At 48.3% G+C, this 15,872-nt stretch overlaps 1 protein-coding gene across 1 annotated transcript; it reads left to right on the top strand.

Moving 5' to 3' along the window:
* Positions 1–1,088: 1,088 nt before the first annotated feature.
* LOC126528905 (tigger transposable element-derived protein 4-like) lies at positions 1,089–2,600 on the top strand. The gene has a single exon (XM_050176491.1). The coding sequence runs from the start codon at positions 1,089–1,091 to the stop codon at positions 2,598–2,600; it is 1,512 nt and encodes a 503-aa protein (XP_050032448.1).
* Positions 2,601–15,872: the final 13,272 nt, after the last annotated feature.

Here is a 15,872-nt window from a genome sequence, read left to right as displayed (position 1 = left end):
ATATGGGATGCATGTTGCGCGGGACACGTGCGATGCAAATGCACTCTCGAACGTCAGGTGGTATTCGCTCTTTCTTCTTCGTGTCTGCGACATACGTCTCGCTGTAGTTTAGGTGTCGCAGTACTGATCTCCCTGTGGGCGCGAGCTTGAGTTGTTCTAGCTGGCTGTTCTTGTGCGCTTCGGCGAGCTCTTGCCACGTGTTGTGGACGCCCATCTTAAGGAGCCTTGATGTAGAGGCCATGGCGGGGAGTCCCAGGGCGACTTTGATTGCCTTCCTTACTATGATGTTGAGCTTTTCTATTTCACCGTTCTTTAAAGCCAAGTACGGTGTGCCGTATGTGATGCGGCTGGTGAGCAGTGCTTGTATTATGCTTAGAATGTCTTGCTCCTTGAGACCGCTTCTTTGGCTTGAGATCCTCTTGACAAGGTGCGTGAGTTGCGAAAGGGTGCGTTCTAGTCTCGGTAGGCTTGCAGCTCCCGATCCGTCTTTGTGGATGTGGAGTCCAAGTACAGCCGACTCCCAATAATTCGAAGCCGCTTAATTGGAATTTCGGGTTAATTAGAAGTGAAGTGCTGGTCCCGTCAGTTTTGCATGTAATCCTAAAGAGGAAATCGCTCGATAATTCAAAGTCATCATCCAGTAATATTGTTTAATTGGAAGTTAATTTTCAGCCGGGATCCTCGAGGTGACCGTCATTCTTTGGTAGAATGTGCAATTTTTAAGTCTTGCAACAGTTCCCTGCTCCGCGTTGGCGTCATCGCCACCGCAGCCGCCCGCAACGCCATCCTTCTTGGAGCGGCGCGATTATTCATTGCTACGGCTGCCGTGGCTGCCCCACGCCTCCCGCCGGAGGCCACGCGCGGCTGCCGCGCATGGCCGGAGCTGATCGCGGAGGCAACGCGGGTGCCATAGGTGCACGCAGCGCTGCATACTGGCAGTGGCGAGATTGTGCGAGATTAGTCTTGCAGCGTGCGCAGCGGATGTCGAGGCGTGTGTTGGTCGAGCGTATTTGTGCGGTTAGCTCGTAGACTAGGTTGTTCCACGGGTGATTCGGAATTGACTGTGCCTAGTCGCGCAGTTTATAGCCATGGCAAACCGTGGCTCTTATCGCACGCTCGACCTGGCAACGAAAGTCGAGGTTTTGAAGGCAGTTGAGAAGGCAGGTGCCGCCAAACAAGACATAGCGCGGAAGTACGGGATCAAGCCGAACACGCTCTCAAACTACATCAAGAACAAGCGCACAATAATGGATGCATTTGAGAACGACAAGTTCAAGACTTCTCGGAAGCGAATGCGCACCGGCGCTTACCCAGAGTTGGAGAAGGCTCTGTTGGTTTGGATTAGGGAGGCCAGGAGCAACAAACTTCCTCTCAGCGGAGACATCGTTGCGACAAAAGCCCGAACGCTTGCAGCAATGTTGGAGATCGATGACTTCGTTTCGTCAGATGGATGGCTGACGCGCTTTAAAGATCGCCATGACCTGGTTTTCAAGAGCGTGTGTGGTGAAAAGGCGTCCGTTAACCAGGAAACATGCGCCACGTGGAAGGACAGAAAGCTGCGTGAACATCTCGCCGAATACAGACCGGAAGACATCTTCAATGCAGATGAGACTGCACTCTTCTATCGGCTTCTACCAGAGAAGACCCTGACATTCAAGGACGACGACTGGGTTGGGGGCAAACGCAGCAAGGAGAGAGTGTCGGTGCTGATCGCTGCAAACATGACTGGCGCGGAACGATGTCGGTTACTTGTGATCGGGAAAGCCGCGAAGACGAGATGTTTTAAAGGCGTGAAGACGCTGCCTGTGGACTATGAGGCGAACAAAAAAGCATGGATGATGGCCGAAATCTTCAAGAGCTGGATAAGCAAACTGGACCGCAAGTTTGCTGCTTCGAACCGCAAGGTGTTGTTCCTTGTCGATCGCTGCAGTGCTCACGTGAATGTGCCAGCCTTGAGTGCAATACGCCTCACATTTTTGCCTGCAAACACAACGGCTGTTTTGCAGCCAATGGACCAAGGCATCATCAAGAATGTTAAAGTCCTGTACAGGCGGCACCTCCTCGAGCGCATTATTTTGTGTATGGATAGCTACACAAAGTACGAGGTGAGCCTGCTTAGTGCCATCCACATGATGGCGCGAGCATGGGATCGTGTGAAGCAAGAAACAATCGCAAACTGCTTCAGGGCTTGCGGTTTTGTGGCAGCTACTTCTGAGGATGCCTCTGAAATTTCAGCGGAGGAAGCGTCAACAAGCGAGCTTGACGGCACTGATTTTGGTGATGCTCTCGGGGACGTCAATTTTGAAGATTACGTCGCCGTAGGCAAGGCGGTCGAAACGTGCGGTGCGCTGACGGATAGCGAAATTGTAGAGATTATTCGGCCCCAGGAAGCGACCCAGGAAAGCGACGATGACGTTGAAGGCGAGCCGCAACCTACGGCTGCCGATGTAGCTGCGGGCCTTGCTCTCGCGGAGCGCTTCTTGGCCGCTGAGGGTAACGCGAAAGAAGCGTTCCGCCACATCTACAGCCTGCAGAACTTGCTTTCAGCAGCGCGATTCGGCAAGAAGAAGCAAAGCAAGATGACCGACTATTTTTCTTAGAGAAAATACTCGATTTCGCCACAAATAAAGTGCTGTTTTTTGTGTTTTGTGCTTAATTGGAAGTTCGTTTAATTCAAAGTTTTTTGCGGTCCCCGTGAACTTCGTATTAACGGGAATCGACTGTATTCGCATGGTGTCGACTTTCGGGATTGTTGGATTCTTGTAGGTTGGCGTGTCGAGGGCGGTTTGATCGACACTTCCATTGTCATATGCGTATAGTTGAATGCTGGTTCTTTGCCTTGTGGTTAGGGGTCGCCATCGTCGATGGATTCGAATTCGCGGCGGCGATCGCGAGTGAGCGAGACCGAGCAAGAGTGGCTGTAGCTGTTCACCCGTGCCTTCTTCCGAGTCGTGGGGCGCGAATTGTCGAGCTGTGCCTTGGTGATGTAGTTGTTCTTTATATGCGCGATGATATTGTGGAGCTGTGGCGCGATCCCCTCGATTTTGGCGTTTAACGTGGCGATCTTGTTTTCGAAGGTAGCGGCTGTTTTATCGACTGCTGACTGGAGATTTTATTCCATTGTGGCGTGAATGTTCTTCATAACGCCTTTTTGAAATATCAGGCACCTTGAATCTACTATGGTTTCAACGTCGGCCTTGGTCGACGTCATTCCCGACTTTCTGTTTATGTTTTCGAGCTCCTGGCATTTTTGATGCAGCTTGTCTGTGAGTGCTCGTCGTTCTTTGCATTTTTGAAGCAGTTTGTCGGTGTGGTCTTGCTGTTTCTGTTGATTGCGGAGTAGCTTGTCTATGAGGTTTTGCTGGCTTTGCAACTGGCTGTGCTGATTCTGCAGTTTGCTCCGCTGGTTCTGCTCTTTGTTTTCTAGGACCCGTACGACTGCCGCTTCGGCTGATGCGAGAGCGGGAACTTGAGCGCGAAGCCCTTCGCTGTATTGGCTTGGAGCTGCTGCGCCTGGGAAAGCTGCCCGCAGACACTGTTCAAGCTGGTGGCCGAGGTGCCCAGCTCCGCGAACTCTTCACTGCTTGAGCTCCAGCAGTTGTCTCTTTCTTGTAGTCTGTTAAGGCGCTGTTGCCGTATATTGTAGGGTGGAGGGCTTGGCTTCTGTCTCTTCTTGCACTCTGTACTTGCAGTTTCGTGCGCTTCTCCGCAGAGCTTGCAGGTCGTTTTGCAGTAATGGTCTTGTGTTGTGCAGTCTTGCCGCACTTGTAGCAGAAATCTGGGATGGGTTTTGGACAGACGTCTTGGCGGTGTCCCGTGTCGCCACAGGTGCGGCAGTACTGCACTGGCTTGCGATATGGTCTGCAGCGGAAGTCTACGCTCTGGAAGATGATGTAGTTGGGAACGTGCGGTCCTTCGAAGAATACGGCTGCCGCGGTCGACTGACCCATCATTCGGGCGTGAAGGACGGTGTATCGTGCTGGTGCTCGGATTCCTGCCATAAGTTCTGCGGTGCTTGTTCCTTGTATGAGGCCATTGATGACGCCTCGGGAGACGTCGTCAGGGGTTCGTTGTTGCCTTTGACGTTGTGGTAAGTGCCTCCGAGCTGTATTCTGTTGATGCTGACCAGCATCTTGGCGTCTTCCTTGTCGGCCATGCTTGCGATGATTAAATTTTCGATTCTCTGTACTTGTGCGCGTACTTTATCATTAAAGTGCTGCTGCGATAGTCCACTCGCTCTACCGATGGCGTGCATGACTGCGACAGTACTCCATTTGGCGAGGTCGAGACCTGCTTGCGGGTGGTAGACGATCTTAAAGTCGTCAAGTGGCATTGGCGGCATCCTGGGTCTGCGTTGTTGCTGTGAAGGTGCTGCATTGGGCGTTTGCTCATCGGTTGGTTTTTTTTGCCGGCGTCTTTGAATTCGAGGTGTCCTTCTTGGCTTTCTTGTTTCTTGTGATCCAGGCGCTTTCCACTTCGATTGTTCGGCCACTTTCTGCATCATAGTTCCAGGTACCTTACTGACCTTACTTATAAGACAGGCCGTTGAAAGTCGGCAGCGACAATCACAAGTTGTGTCGGCAAGCGAATTAAAAGGCCCTTCAGGACGTCTGGCACGCTGGATCATCAGACTGTAAGAGTGTGATATCTATCCAACACACAAGTCTGGAAGAAAACAGTCCGATGCCGACGGCCTGTCTCGCGCTCACTTGAACCCGCCACACCAAGATGGCCAAGACGATGACGTGTTTTAGGCGTACTAGTGCAGACGAGTTTGCCGAGCAGCAGCGAGCCAACCTGGAGCTCAGAGGACTTGTTGAGTACTTGCTGGGCAAAGTCGACGTCGTCCCCTGGGTATTAGGTGCGGATTGTCTTCGTTTTTCTACGCGCCGACGTCCTGGTGAAGAAGGCCTTCTGGCCTTCTCAAGCGAACTAACTTCTCGTTGAGCCCGCAGCGTTCCGGTCAGACATGCTGCACGCCATGCACGATGATAAGACAGCCGGGCACCTTGGGTTTTCCCGTACACTCGCAAGAATATAAAAGAAGTAATGTTGCCCGCACCTGACGCCCGACATCTCCCATTACGTGGACATGTGGAGGTGGCCAGTGACGCAAGATACCACCGACAAGGCTGGCGGGTTTAGTACAGCCGATTGAAACCCTTTGCCGACCGTGCTGAGACGGATGTATTGGGCCCTTTCCGACGTCAACATCTGGAAACAAGATGATCGTCGTGGTGACCGACTACCTTACCCATTACGCCGAAACGAAAGCGCTGAAACAGGTAGTGCAGCGGAAGTAGCCAAATTTTTTGCCGAGAACATCCTGCTGCGGCATGGCACCTCAGACGTCCTCATCACAGATAGATCAACGGCCTTCACTGCAGAGCTCACCCGAACCATTATGCAATACAGCCTCATACAGCCACACAATACAGCCACACAAGCCACATGAGGACAACTGCGTGCCACCCGCCGACTTATGGTCTGACAGACCAGCTGAGTGAGACTCTCGGCGTTTTGCGTGCAATGCATGCCGACTTCGAACACAAGACGTCGGATGCCGTCCTGTGGTACGTAATCTTCGCTTATAACAAGGCGGGTGAAGACACAACGCCAATCACGCTGTTCAAGCTGGTTTATGGCAGGAATTCGACCACGGCACTCGATGCCATGCTTCCGCAAGTCACGCATGACGAAGAGAATATCGATGTCACCTTCTATCGCCAGCTCGCCCAAGAAGCTCGACAGCTTGCCCGTCTGCGCATAAAGAAGCAGCAGAGGACCGACAGCTGACACTACAATCTTCGACGACGCAACGTCGAGTACCAGCCCGGCGAGCGTGCTTGGATCTGGGCACCCCACGCCGACGAAGATATAGCGAGAGACTGTTACGCCGCTATTTGGGACGCTATGAGGTCATCCGCCGCATTGGCGGCGCCAGACAGCATTTCGCAATCGTAGAGGCGCCATGCGCAACCTCAAGTGATCTATATGGTGCGCCTTGAGCCTTCCTATTCTACGCCCTCTGACGAGATTAAAAACTTTTTCGGGTGATGTTGTTATTTTCTGGGTTTTTTTTTTATTATGCCTAGTTTTGTTTTCGCTTTCGTATTCGTATCATCGGGATGATACTCTTTAGGAGGTGGGTATTGACACATGTACTTCTGTGTCAGGTGACCACGTTTCACCGTCTAAAAATCTTCTCGCCCAGCGAAGGACGCAGCCACATGTATCGGATGTTTCTAGAATGTTATCGATGGTTGTATCCGCTGTCTGCTATCAGCGAACTTTGTGTAATTTGATTGCATGTATGCTTCACGCGAATTGTATAATGCTTCCTGCTAGGCACGGGGGTACCAGCTCTTACTCTGGAACCCTCGATGGAACATGTATGAAAGCCGAGGTGCAGGGACCCTCGATCACATAATCTGGGAATGCGCTAGCTCACCAGGGGCTAAAGCAAATATAAATTGTAGAGAGGCCTGGGAAGCCCTGCTGCGGAGCGAGGACCCTACTCCACAGCAACACGCCATCCGCCTGGCGGAAGAAGCCGCGAAGAGTCAAGACCTCTTTGCTTGCTTCTAATCGCGGAGGTTCCGGCCCCCGTCCCCAAGGCCTGTGTGCCGGGGACGGGGAGTAGGGGCCTCCTTATCCGGCGGTACAATAAAGTTGCTATCATCATCATCATCGACCCGCTGATCAGGGTTTGACGATCCCTGACAGCATTCGCCCATATCACTGCGCTTTGAGTATAACTTGCTTTTGAGGGCACAAGTTCGTGTAATAACAGTTAGATTCGTAATTCGCAAATTTGCACCTGTATTATTCACCCTCACTGCTACGTGACAATAGCGTATATCTTCAACAGGAAACTCAGTGGCCTGACACGCAACTTAGACGACAAAAGGAGAGTTCGACAATCTTTTTCCCGGTTACCTGCACTTAAGCAATCTAGGTCCAAAAAACAAACCAAATTTTCGAAAGGCTACACAGATATACCACGCGAACGTGACCCGGCTAACCTGGCCTCAAGTGGTGTTGCCAACGTAATTCAAAGCAGCATCGCAACCCGAGAAGTGATATTCACCGTCATGTGCCTATTACTGCACATGGCGTCCCACCAAGTGCAGCAATATGCAAGTGCAAAGCAGAGGGCGCAAGTATAGACGCTAGTGGGCGCGAATCTCGCATTGCAAGGCGAGATACTCAGTGTATTGAAATATCAAAAGTAGAAAACAGACCGTTATTTGTGACCTTTTTAGACATTACAGGAGCCTATGACAACGTAGACCGCTACATTTTGGGGGATATTCTGGAAGGGGAATGCTTAGGTGACGATTGCCTACAGCTTTTCAAAGAGATTTACCTAGAAAATACCGTTTGCGTTGAATGGCAAGCGATGAAGAGCGAGGAGAAAGTTCATATCAAAATGGGACTTTATCCTGGACTTTATCCCCACTGCTGTTTATGATGTACATGGTGAGGATGGAGAGGGTGCCAGAAGGAAGTAATATCGGCTTTTATCTCATACAAACAGGCGGATACAGTAGTAGAGGAGCAGCTTCCAGGTTTATTTTACGCGGGCGACATTGTGTTGCTTGCTAACAAGCAAAGTGATTTGCAACGTCTGGCCAGGACCTGTGGACAGGAAGACAACAGTTCCGGCTTGAAATTTAGTGTTAGAAAATCAGGGGTTATGGTATTCATTGAAAACAGTCAACAGACAGTGGCGATACAGGGCCAGGAAATACCTCGGGTAACAGAATATAAATACCTTGGTATATGGATAAACGAAGGCAATAGATATATGGAAACACAGGAAAAAACAATAACAGTGAAGGCGAAGAGACATGCAGCCATAGCGAAGCACAGAGTGCTATGGGATACAATAGGTACGAGGTGCTCCGAGGTATTTGGAAAGGTGTAATGGTTTCAGGACTTTCTTTTGGAAATGCGGTTGTTTGCTTTAAATCAGGGGTACAATCAGGACTCGATGGGAACCATAGGTCAGTGAGTCGCCTCGCATCGGGCGCTCACGGGTACGCTATAAATGAAGCTGTGCAGGGTGATATGGGCTGGACTAGTTTTCAAGTGAGGGAAGCTCGCAGTAAAATTGAGTATGAAGAACGACTGAGGAATATGGAAGAAAGTGAATGGGCTTGTAGAGTGTTGAGGGATCTGTACAGGAAAAACATTGATTCACAGTGGAGGAAGAGAACTAGGAACCTTACCAGCAAGTATGCGACCTGTAGAGTGGGCAACACAGCAACAAACAACGCCAAACGGAAAGTTAGAGAGGCTCAAATAATTTCATGGGTGGCGCCAATGGAAAAGAAACCGGTCATGAGTAACCACTTACGAGAAAAAAAGCGAAATCAGGAAAAAAATTGTTTATGATAACTCAAAGGAAAGCGCATTACTTTTCGAAGCGAGATCGGGATGCCTTAGAACAGGCACCTATAAAGCGATATATAAGAAGGAAGAAGAAGCATGTGCTTGCTGCGGTAAAGCTAGAGTAACTATGGAGCATGTTTTATTAAAATGTGAAGACGTCTACCCAGCAGTCGATTTAGGCACCACTGGCCTCCTTGAAGCCCTTTTGTTCAGCGAGAGCAGTGGAAAAGTAAGCATGTCCGCAATAGGGATTAGTAAGAGGCGATTGAAGGATTAGTGGAGGAAAAGTTGGGAAACGGCAAAAAACGGAGAGGTACAAAAGCACAGTTCGCATCAGCGGATCAGAAAATTTGTTTGTGGGAGTTGGTTTTTTTTTTTTATTGTTTACGCTAGGTAGGACATTAGGCAGTATAATAGCAAGAGCTTGGTGGTGCAGCCCACCACCCCGTTCCAAAGGGGGCGCTCATAACATCCATCCATACATCCGTCCATCCAACCAGGGCCAGTTGCATGATACTGTCACGTGGTAGTGACGGTGAAGAAAGCAGCATAACTGGGAATGACGATACTAGCGTTTTGTTGGGCGAACCTGTGCCCTCACATACAGGCTGAACTCAAGAAATGGCGATAGCAACGGACGCAGTCGGCGATCCTCGAAAATCTAATCTGCTTGTCAAACGCGTCAGCTTTTATTCATCAGTAATCGAACGTTCCAGAGCAATTGATGGAGCCCGCGCGTGTTCCAGAAAGTTCTACGCCATTCGCGATGCGCATACATGAAATTAGGTTACACAAGGTTCGGGGACAACAGACGGTGAATAGAACCATCGATAACATTCTAGAAATTTCCAATACATGCAGGTGCGTACTGTGCCGTGCGATAACATTCGTCAGGCGATGAAACGGGGTCACCCGGCAAGACAAATAAGTGCACGTGTCAATACCTCCTTCGTAAAAAGCATCGCCCCGATGCAGCAAGCAAACGAAAGCGAAAACAAAAACACCCGTAGCAAAGAAACAACAAAGTAACGAAGTTTGTTACCGTGCCTAAAAGGGCTTAAGACGCACCTCGTGGTCACTTTAGATCGTGTGCTGCGCCGCTGTGATGGCTAAATGCTGTCTGGCACGACCTCAAAATCCAGTTCAGCAATACGTCGGATGATCTTGTAGGGCCAGAACCAGCACCGCCATAGTTTCTCACTGACTCCTCGTCGGCGTACCGGGGTCCAAACCCAAACATAGTCGCCGAGCTGGTATGCCACGTAGTATCGTCGAAGATTGTAGTATCGGTTGTCGGACCTCTGCTGGTTCTTGATGCACAGGCCGGCCAGCTCTCGGGCTTCTTCGACGCGCTGGAGATAGGCGTCGACGCGAGTCGTCGTCAGGTTGCTTTACTGTAAAGGTCGTTCCTCTGTCTGTGATGAGGACTTCTGCGGCACCATGTCACAGCAGGATGTTCTCAACGAAGAATTTCGCCACTTTGGGTGCGCTACATCACGGCAGAGCTTTCGTTTCAGCGAAGCGGTGAGGTAGTCCGTTGCCACCGCGATCCACTTGTTTCCAGATTTTGACATTGGAAATGGTCCCAACAAGTCCCTCCTGATCTGCTTAAACGGTGGGCGAGGTGGCTCGATCGGCTGTAGTAGTCCCGCTAGCCTCGTTGCAGCGTCTTGCGTGGTTGGCAGTCACGGGACGTCTTCACGTACCGAGCTACCCCGGCGGTCAGGCGGGGCCAGTAATACCTCTCTTCTAATATTGCAAGCGCACGGGAAAACCAGAGGTGCTCGGTAGTCTCATCGTCTTCCAGGGCGTGCAGGACTTCGGACCGGAGTGCTGCAGGCAAAATTAGGAGGTAGTATGCACGGGCTAGGGAAAAGTTCTTTTTTACCAGGACGTCAATTCACAAGAAGGAAGACAATAGGCACCTAAATATCTTTGGTACAATGTCGTCTGTACTTATATTGTTACTAAAAAGGTTTCGTCGTCTTAGGCATCTTTTGGCGGCGGGTCCACTGGAGCACGAGACAGACAGTGGGCATCAGACTTTTTTCGTCAGGACTAGTAAATGTCATATTCTTGCAGTCTGACGCTCCACCGTGCTAGGCGTCCAGAAGCATCCTTTAAGGTCACTAGCCAACACAAAGCGTGATGATATAACACTTTCAACGGTCGGCCATTTAGATAAGCGCGAAATTTTGTTGCAGTAGCTGATATGATGGTAAGGCATTTCTTTTCAGTTCTAGAATAACTGCCTTCGCCTTTTGACACTGACCGGCTAGCGCAAGCTATCACCCATTCAAGTCCATCATTCCTCTAGACTAGGATGACGCCGAGGCCTAGGCTACTGGCGTCAATGTGGATTTCCGTATCGGCGTCTTCTTCGAAGTGCGCAAGTATGGGCGGCCACTGCATGCGCCGTTTGAATTTTTGAAATGTATCGGCCTGCGGCGTTTCCCACTTGAACTCGACGTTACGTTTTGCCAGATGTGTAAGCGGCGCGGCGATGCGTGAAATGTCCTTGACAATGTTAATGTGGTAAGCGCACATGCCAAGGAATCTACGCACTGCCTTCTTGGCGACGGGCTGTGGGAACTTTACGATGGCGGCTGCCTTCTGCAGGACGGGGCGTACTCCACACTTGCTCATGACGTGTGCCAGAAACAGCAGCTCTTCCTAAACAAAGTGGCACTTTTTCGGTTTCAAAGTGATTCGGGAAGACTTCATTGTCTTGATTGACTTGATTCTCTTGATTTCCTTGATTGTCAAGTGCTAGTCGAAACTCTCAGGAAGAACGGCGACGTCATGCAAGTAGACGAGGCAGGTCAGCGACTTTAACTCTGCTAACACCGTGTCCATTACGCGTTGGACCGTTGTGGGCCCCGAGCACAGTCCGAATGACATCTATATCTTCTCGACACCGTCACGACGCGTATATTCCCCCTCCACTAACCCGCAATGATACATTTAAATATAGCTACTTTCCTAGAACGATAAAAGAAGTTCAGTCTGCTTCTTTTAATAATTTTCTGAGTAATTTAGATGTTTTTATTTATACTTAGAGGGTGGTGCGTTAATCATCTGACATATTTATGATTTTCTTATTATTATCTGTGTATGTTGTTCTTATCATTACATGCCTCAAGGGACATTATTGATGTTCGTGCTTTACTTATTTCCATGTGTATAGGTTCCAATCTTTTTGTACTTTATACTCAGATGTTTGTCATACGTACTCCTCGCTCTGCATAAATCAGATATGTTGGCATTGCTTGTCTTATTTAATTCTTTTTCCCCTCCTATTATGGCCCTATACTGCTAGAAGTATCAATAAAGAAGAAAAAGAAGATGCGCGAAGGTCAATTTGTTTGCTGCTGCCACGATTCCTCACTCCAGCATTTTCACATTGAATTTCCGCGCTCATCGAGTGAGATGTGTTGATGTTAACCTGTGCACACGTGACACCATGCTTGCTAATTTAGTTAAAAACACGTTGACGAGCTTGGTGGTTTTAATCCATGATAGAATGTGTAAGCGCTACTGAAGAAGGACGTAGAAAGAAGCAGACACACAAACACAGCGCTATCTTTGTGTGTCTATATCTACCTACGCCGTCATTCATTCATGCTCACACATTCTATCATTGTTAATTTAGTTGGTAATCGAATGTTTTACATGTTTATGCGGACGCTAAAGCTACTACTCTTATTTCGTACAGCTATCCATTAATTTTCTATCGCAATCGGTGCTTCGCCTTTCAGGCGAAATTGCGACATCTTCTCTTGTAACCACACTTTAACTGGAACTGTTGCTGAATGTAGGTTAAAGAACGTTTCAGTCCTAGAATGAATTCACAATCGTCGGAATCACTTAAGGTAGGGCTGATACCAAATTCAGATGCTGAATTGACTACAGCATAGGCCTTGCGTGCTTACGAGGAACACTTTCCCGAAATATTACAGACAGCAGAGGACGAAAAAGTTATTTATTTCAATATTAAAATCTATAAACGCAACGTAGCGGCCTTCTCGCAACTCCTCCCGCTAGGCACCATGAAAACGCCATGTCTACGAGCAAAAAGTGTGAGGTGAAAGACCCGGGTGGCGACTCGCTCTCACAGCAGCTGCACTGGCGTCTGCCGAAAGACGTCGGAGAGACGCGAATGCGCGTTTTCCACGAAGCCCCGGCGTCGATGAACTTGGGCGCGTCTGGGAATCCGAGCCAATGACCTGCGAGTTCGTATCTGGAATTCAGCGCTTTGTTGTTTTGCTTGAACTGCCTGATGTACGGTGCCCACAATTTGCGTCACTCAGAGGTTACCTGCCGCTCTTGGTGGACATCTTCAAATCCGCAATTGCGCGATAAAAATTTTTGTATAATATATTAATTTGGACACAATCGAGCACACGCTGGCCGTTGTTATCATTCCCTACATGATTTTTATAATACTGAAACATGAAAAATTGTCCCCTTAGAGTTTGGTGTCCTCGCACTGAAAAAATATCCTCATAACGACATTCACCTTAAAGTGAACGATAGAGGGCAACCAGAAAGAGCAATTAAGCTATTGCATCAGAGATTGTTTTATCGGGAGCACTTAAAATACGTTCAATGTTAAATGGCACCTTCAAAATGTTAACTTTTCCGCAGCAGAGCCTTAGGGATTTCCAATTAGACGACTGTTACACGTGTACTTACCCATGATGGGGTTTTGTATAGGAAAATTATAAAAGAAGAGGACATTGCCTTGTTACGAAGCGACTTAGCAGGTGTTCTTGAATTGTGTTCAAGATGGAGAATGAACTCCAATACTAAAAGAGGCCTTCATATTACTTTTACACGTAAAAAGCCCAAGTTATACTCTGAGTAGGTCATCAGCCATAATACAGCGAAGAAAATATCCCAGTATAAATTCTTAGGTGCGACATTCGCAGCAGATTGTTCATAGAATGCTCACGTTGATACAGTCGTTGCTATGGCCGCAAGGAACTGAGATATTATAGAACGAAATCTGAGACGCACGCACCCTTGTTTGAAATTAACGGTGGTGGTACATATCGTGGCAATGCCAACTAGCTCTTATGGCCTTGTGTTGATCTGTCTATAACTTCGCTGCCGGACGCACCTTGCCTTTTTTATTGCGGCAGAAATTATTTGGACAATCCAGGCGCATTTCTACCGGCAGTCCAGCGAGCCCGAGAGGCAGCGACGAGGCAACGCCTCGAAGGCCCCTCATGTGAGACCTCAGCCCGGGTCACTAAATTTTGCCGGATTTACAATAACCACTTCAGTCACGGAGTACACGTTTGTAGACGCGACTTATTTTTTGCCATTCCTGTGCCGTGGTTGCAATCAATAGACAGCGAACATTAAGCGTTGGGTAAATTGAACATTCTGCATTTCTATTCAATAGTGGAGACGAAGAGGGATATAACGTAAAATGATTCCAAACTTTTCTATTCCAATTCTGCAATCAGCCCTCCGCGATTGGTCAAAAACTTTTTTGGACCACCTCCACTTCGCCTGTCCGTCACGCGACGTCACGAAAACCGGGATAGCTCGCCATCTGATATGACGTGTACACACTGATTATGCATGACTTCACCGAACAAAAGAAAAATAGTTATTTCTCATTCTGCGTTTACTTTTAAAGAATATTGCCTACGACCTGCCCATCGGTAATAACATTGATATTTTCAGAAGCTTAAAGTTTCCAAATTTTAACGCTTTATTAACAGAAACTATTGTGCTTAAACATTTTTGGTGCAGTCAGTTCACCATTCCATATGTTCCTGCACGTGATTTAAGACCAAAATATCGTAACTGCATTCCTCGCTCCTCAACCCGGTACGGAAAGCGCACACGTCAATACTATGTACCTGCCTGTTTCAATAGTATGCCACCTAGTGTATTCCGCATGAGAACAAAATACACCCTGAAAAAAATTTTGCGGTATGTCTCTGCGTTGCTTCCTACCCCATAATTATTTAATCGAGTGTTACTATCTTAATTTCATATTGCTGTCATCCCTTTTGATGTTGTAATAGTTATGTCTCCATATCTGTCTCTCTGAGTTGTTAAATTTTTTTTTTTTTTGCTTGTCGAGTTTGTTGCAATATCTCTATTCTTCCTTTGTTTTGCTATTGTTCGCTGTCTGCCAGGCGCTGCCACTCAAGCCCTTGGTGAGGCTTTGGTAGGCCTGATTTTTGTGTATGAGAATTGATACGAATAAAAGTACTATCTATCTATCATTCGACCCCTTTTCGCCATTAGCCCTCGGCTTTTGGTCAAAAGTTTTCCGGCTACAGCCACTTCACCTGCCTGTCACGCGACGTCACAAAACCGCAAAAGCTCACCACGTCAAAGCGACGTGTACGCGTTCATGATGCAATAATATGCTGACCAAACTGAACTTCTGAATAGCCGCATGCTTTTCCGTCCTGAAAGGAACATAAGATGGCTGCCGCCGATTTCTTAGGCACTGGCGACTCGCACCTGCCGTAAAGCATGGGTTTAATTGCGTATAATAAAACTTTGTGCGTGGTTGTGTAACCTTTTTTTCGAGCACTTTCGGCACGTTTACGACCTCGTTCTGCTGTCTTTTGCTCAGGATCCATTTCAGCGTCATTCCTAAGCTTCTGTGGCATGCCGCCGCGATTTTCGACCAGCCACCTCAAGTAAGGGAAGCGGACCAAGCGCACACGCCAACGCTACTCTCTTGACCGGTTATCGCTTTTTATTGCAGTGGCTCGGCCCCATCAAATCCCTCTCCACTTGAGCTTGCTCCTCGCCTTTTGTGAGCCAATTAGATAAGACACGCCGATCGGCGTTGGCAATGTTATTCGTTTTTCAAGGAAACAAAAGTAACCTCCTATGAACGAGGAGAGCGTTTGATGCTCTCTTCAGACAACCACGCGGGTCACCGCTCGATGTTTGCTACGGCGGTTACAAAAATTTGACGTCCGGAGATTGCAATAAAAACATATTGGAATAGTTTTACGTCATAGGGCCCCAAGTTCGCAACGCCAGCAATACAATTTTATGCAGATACCACGCACTGTCGGAATCAATGTTAGCGAAGCTTTCTTTGCTGTTTGCGTTCATTGACGATAATTGGCCGTGATGTTGACGACCTACGACAGCCGCGATGTGATATTACATGGCACCTTGCGGGAATCACTTATGTTTGTCTACATAGTACACAGAGGCCATTTTAGACGCCATTGTTCATAGCGTGCGGGATAGCAATGTCATTCTATCATACTGTGCATCGCATCGTGGCTGAAGAACTGTTTTGCAGCTAAGTCACTTGCGTGTTGTCGCCTTGACGCTGCGGTGCTTTAGTGAGTCTTTGTGTCCTTACGCGTTGCGTCAATTGCCCGCATGTACAAACTTGCGCTGTTTATTTCTCAGAAATACCGGGAAGGTGCCATATAATATTGTGAAGTAAAATTTTTTTTCTCCACAACTGTTGCCAT

The sequence above is a fragment of the Dermacentor andersoni genome, chromosome 8 (assembly GCF_023375885.2).
Source record: "Dermacentor andersoni chromosome 8, qqDerAnde1_hic_scaffold, whole genome shotgun sequence".
In the NCBI taxonomy this organism is placed as follows: domain Eukaryota; kingdom Metazoa; phylum Arthropoda; class Arachnida; order Ixodida; family Ixodidae; genus Dermacentor; species Dermacentor andersoni.
This window is presented reverse-complemented; position numbering and strand designations above follow the sequence as displayed.